We start from the raw sequence: 5,373 nt of genomic DNA, 5'->3' as shown, positions 1-5,373 counted from the left end.
GGGCGTGCTTTCATTCGCTATTCCTAATTTCAGACCAAAACCAGTTCTTTGTAGAACATGCGGTTTTCAAGAAATGGGAGGGCTGACATGAGACAAACTGGAAAATCTTTTTTACGGTTTGCCTTCAAGAAGCTCGAAAAATCTTCAGAGACTTCTTGTACGTTTTGCGTCTTTCTAACTTCTTGCTTCCCTTGAGAACTTGCATTTAAGACTTTTGTATTGCTATTAGTCCAAAATTATATTTCGTTGAAATTTCTACAACTACGGCAAGTTTACACAACAAGTAGAACAGGTTCATAAATTTACTAATTAAATACAAACGCTGTGAGTTATTTTCAGGTTAAAGAAGAAATGTTTTAAGTTCCGAACCGAAACTGTCATCTTAATGGATAATAGCTATATTGAATATGCATGACCGTCAAGAAGGACACTTTTAACACATGCGAAAAATCCCGCTGAAATATCTACTTATCTTTATTTATCTACAGTCTTAAAAACAAATTGTAAGCAAACAGCTCAACATGAATATTGATTTCTTCCTTGAAACTCGATAATAACAACATCTGGTCCTCTTAACTAGAAAATTGTAAAACGTTAAAGCACTATCACGGCCTCCGACTATAGAAACAGACACACGCTGTTCTATCGGTCTGCACATTGAGGGTATGCGATAGACAGATACACAGAGCTCGCAGTAAAGGCGAGTTGGCAGAATATCGAAATCGCAAAGCGCAGATATAACGTCCATTAAATTTCCTGCTGTTCTGCAAACCCCGATGTTGTCAGTCCTGAGAGAAGCGGAAGGAAATGGTGCGGATGACTGCCTGTAGCGGCGATTATGTTTTTGTCTCTGCATTCCTCAATAGCCATTTCCCCGAGGGAACTTGGGAGCAAAGACTCTTTCACGTCTGCCGTCGCATTCCGATGACCCCAGGTTCCCTTGAATCCCATTTGTCGCCATTGGAGGAGCACGGCTTGCGCCGTATCACGGATGTTTCGAGAATGTACTTTTATCCAGTTTATATATCTTTTTACATCACGCTTTTGCTCGCTTTTGTATATCTAGTATAGTCATGATTATTAATTAACCTGTTTCGTTCACTACATTATTTATATAAATCGCTCATACAAATCACGAATAGTATATTGTGACGGTATGTACAAATATCCGCTCTGCAGAATACGTTCTTTAAATGATCTTAACGCATTCACATAGTTAATACAAGGGCTCACTGAGTAACAGGTCCAACGGATTGATCTGTAACATCAAACTAATGTGAATCGCATAGAGTTTTTACACCACAAATTGACCTCAAGACCACTGAATTATTTTAGGATCGTACATTTTGGGCAACTTACAAACACTTCGAGAAGTTTAGTACTCGTTGCGCGTATTAAAAAATGTACGAAAAATAATTTATACGTTACAATAACAACAGGAATGGCAGGAATAATTGGCTTTACCCACCATCTCAGACATTTTGACCACACTTTGTAAAACATTCATCTTCTGTTTTGAACGTTGCAACATGTAACAGTTGCGTGACACTTGTTAGCTTACGGTAGTACCTTGAATATTTTCAATCTACCTCTACTATCCATTTCAAAGTGTTTAAATTTTCCAACGCATAATGTGTATTTTCTCAGTTATTTTATTTTACGTTCACCAAATGCCAGTTCTATTCAACAGCCTCTTGCCTCTTGCCTCTTGGTTTTACTTTAAGTCTTGAGGTTCTATAATCCCTGCTTGTTCTTAGCATGTCCCTTGTTGGTTTGATCTCATTTTTCAGAACTTCATATTCGTTAGATGTATTAAAAACACCACGTTCATAACTTTAGCAGATTCAGAAAATTACTCCAGTACGCCTTAATCCGCGCAGTGATCAACACCTCATAGGCCGCACTCAACACCCCCTCACGTCCTATCAAGGCAAGTCGATTAGAGGAAGCAGGCATCATAACCTAATGTACCTGACTGGAATGCGGTGTATTCATACAGTATCAAAGGAGGCATGGCCCCAGCTAGACTAATATTTCTCCTGTGCATTTACTAACCCCCGCTTTGAAATTAAGATGCTTTCGCGGGAAACTTCTTCCGGATTCGTTCTCTACATGCAGGCAGCGCTTCTCGTCTATGCTGCTAATAGAACAAAACTCAAATTAAGCGTTGTCTTTCTTGGTCTTCTACGTATTTTTCTTTGAAGCTAATGTGTTTCCAAGTGCACCCTGCAATGCTACGAGTATCAAAACAAAATATAAATATATAATGAAAGCTCTTCCAATTTTTTCGAATTTTTCGGCATCATTTTTTCTAAGTTGCTTTTTTGGCACCGGTTCATTTGCCCTTCTGGAGCTAAAACATCAAGTGCTAATGGTTAAGGGATAAGCCGCGTTAGTACTGGTTGTTTCTTTTCGTTAGGTTACGAGACAGGTAGAAGCAATTGCACGAGCCCATACCATCAAATATATACACTCATGTCACTCACTTGACAAAGTCAACATGACCAAAAACAAGCCTAGAGTAGTAGATTACCGACTATAAAAATGGAGAATAGTTTTTCACGACATATAAATTACAAATAAATAAAAAAGATAATAACCTATATGCATTTGCAAACTATCATAAAATTGTGTCGTTACAAGCGTGAAGAACGTACGCAGCTTCAGCGAACTAGAAGCTGTCACTGGAAAACAGGAAACGATTAAGACTAGATAATAGTTTATTTTTCAAACTTGTCCACATACTGTTATTAGTATATTATACCCGTAGACACGACCGGGAGTAACCGATGTTTTAAACTATACTAAATAAACATAGCTACTACCTAATAATTTCACGTGAGTTTAAGTTACTGGTTCAACGTTTCGGGACAAAAATAACTACCAGAAGAAAATCTCATAGTTCATAGAGTTTAAGGCGTTCACATATATATAAACCCGTAACCATTGTCTAAGAATGTTCCGCGAAGCTAAACTCTCCGTTCCCGTCAATATCGAAGCTTCGTTATCTAGAAACGAACGTTTCTCTATGAATTTACGTTTACATCATCGCTTGGAAGAGTCAACATAATTCTACGATGGCTTTCGTAGTTTCCTATATGTAATAATCGGATCAATAATAGGTCAATCTATCGAATTTTTGCTGTTCAAGGTTTAAATAGCAATATTTTATACAGCAGATGACGGAATGCAAATTATAACGAGATGTAAAGCATTTTATTTTACCCAAAAAGGACAGTCTTAGGTAAATTGTACTAGATTGATCGCGGCCTCTAGTACTGAAACGGTTTCAACTGGCTGTCGTCATCAAACACTTCCACATTTAAAAATTAGAATGCACCCAAATCGAGGTAAAGTAAACCGTTTGTGACCCTTCCTTTGTCGTTAGCAAGTTGACACGAAGTCGCTACGGCAAGATCGTATCTGCGGCAAAATCAAAACCTATGGAAAGTGACCAAAAATGAATACTCTTTCAAAAATGATCAAAAAATCCATGACTTATCATAAGTGCTCAAATCATATAACTACAACGGCTGTAAAGCGACTACCGAGTGCTAGTTTAAGACATGACTTTAGCTCAACGTGAAATTTAGGAGAAGCACTTTGTTTTCATATCACCAATCGTGCATACAGGATGGGTTTGTTAGTGTGGGAAAAATGGACCCAACACTAACAAAACCCAACAACTATCAAAATTTGCTATTTCGACTTAAGCCTGTGCGCTACTTGAGGGAACGCTTGAGAACTGTCCTAGTTCAGTAAAATGTTAAAACCTTCTCTTGCATTTCGATAAGTCCACATTAAAAACGAATAAGCAAGACGAGAGGTAAGATTTCAGTACGTTGCTGTTAGAAAACGTAATACTGACTATCCAATACAGGCGACCCTTAAACAACAAGTACAATATTTGAGCTTGTATGGTAACAGATTAATCTGTAATATTTGCTAATAGGCATCGAAAAGGGCTTACGTTAGCTTCTAACGCTGGATGACGTATTCTCGTCCAATGAGAGTAGCTCGGAGTCTGGCTCCGGGTAAAAACCCCCGCCATTTACTTCGTTGGCTGACACGTTGAAATCTGTCACTTGATCAGGACCCCACGATACTGCACTGCTGTACATACGAAGCTCTCCATCTTCGGGCCTTGAGAAGCCGCTTCCGCCAGGTGTCTGCCAACTCAGTTAGTCAATTAAGATTGTACCGTTCCACCAACTGAGTATCGAATTATTGCTAACGCAATTTACATGATCACACCATTCTATGTTTTCTTTTCTTTTAATAACTATCTGCTCTACTAGAACCCTAATAGGGGAGCGGAAAAAACCTCTAACACACAGATACAAACGCTTTCAAAACGAAAGATTAATATCAGTTACCCACTGAAGGACATTGACAGTCCATTGCACATCTGAGTGAACCGGTGGCCACTGCTCGTTCAGATTTTAACCTTCAACTTACTGCCGCTGGAGAGTCAATTCGCGTGTAATGTATAAGGATTTCTTCCGGTTTGGAGGACGTGGATTGGGTCGAGTAATGCGACTAGCCAAAAGTGTTTTATCCAGAACTGGTGATCAAAGTTTATTTTTTGACGAATGTTATTTATGTACCATTCTTCTTATTACCGCAGAGATAGCTAGCTAGCTATTCGTCAACATCGAACTACAGAAAACAGCTACACCTCAACATACGCAAGTGGAATTTCAAATGGGTTCAACCATGATATTCTCATATAAATTAATATAAGTTATTATATTATATATATATATTAACATTATATTGTACGGCCTATGGTAGGTACTTGACCATGGACTACAATCGTGCATTTCTTCAACTACAATTCTGCTGTATTCTAACCTGGATTTAAAACCGTAAAATTGCGAAATCGGACCGTAAACAACCAGAAATTGACAAATAAAAGATTGCTATATCTTATTTGTCAATTTACGTCTGTTAGCAGAACAATTAAAATTAACCACTGGTTTCCAAAGTGTTTAGACCAAGTGGCCATGTTCCTCTAACTAGCTCCACACTTCTACTTTATCGTACGTTAAAAAAAATCCGCATATGTTCTTGTTCGTGATGAACCGACATGGGGTTCCCTGCGCTCGTTTCATTAAGCCCTTAGCGCAACTGTGAACGAAGACCGTGCAGACATAATATAAAAAATGCACAACAAGCTAGTTTACTTCATACGAAAATGATTGCACCTGCGACGGTACTTGACTTTCAACGTTTGCCTATCTAAAACCATTTTAAAATTCCAACGGGCAGGTTTATTCCGAAACGTGGCCAGCCTACAGACATGTGCCCTACATAGCTATTAAGCACCTAGAACGATGTGATTGGGCAACGTTAACTTCCCTATATATATAT

At 38.4% G+C, this 5,373-nt stretch overlaps 1 protein-coding gene across 3 annotated transcripts in view; it reads right to left on the bottom strand.

The window, feature by feature from the left end:
* Nucleotides 1–3,071: 3,071 nt before the first annotated feature.
* LOC111251384 (uncharacterized) overlaps nt 3,072–5,373 on the bottom strand; it is a 5,228-nt gene continuing 2,926 nt past the window's right edge. For 2 of the 3 annotated variants that reach the window (XM_022807903.2, XM_022807905.2), the window contains exons 4-5: nt 3,971–4,169; nt 3,072–3,441 (exon numbers count right to left, since the gene is read on the bottom strand). In XM_022807903.2, coding sequence (XP_022663638.1) covers nt 3,972–4,169 — 198 coding nt within the window. In that variant the 3' untranslated portion in view covers nt 3,072–3,441; nt 3,971. The remainder of the gene's footprint in view (nt 3,442–3,970; nt 4,170–5,373) is intronic. The other variant, XM_022807904.2, reaches the window with a different exon arrangement.

The sequence above is a fragment of the Varroa destructor genome, unplaced genomic scaffold (assembly GCF_002443255.2).
Source record: "Varroa destructor unplaced genomic scaffold, Vdes_3.0 BEIS01000005.1, whole genome shotgun sequence".
NCBI classification, from domain to species: domain Eukaryota; kingdom Metazoa; phylum Arthropoda; class Arachnida; order Mesostigmata; family Varroidae; genus Varroa; species Varroa destructor.
The sequence above is the reverse complement of the archived record's forward strand: the minus strand, read 5'-3'. Positions and strand labels throughout refer to the sequence as shown.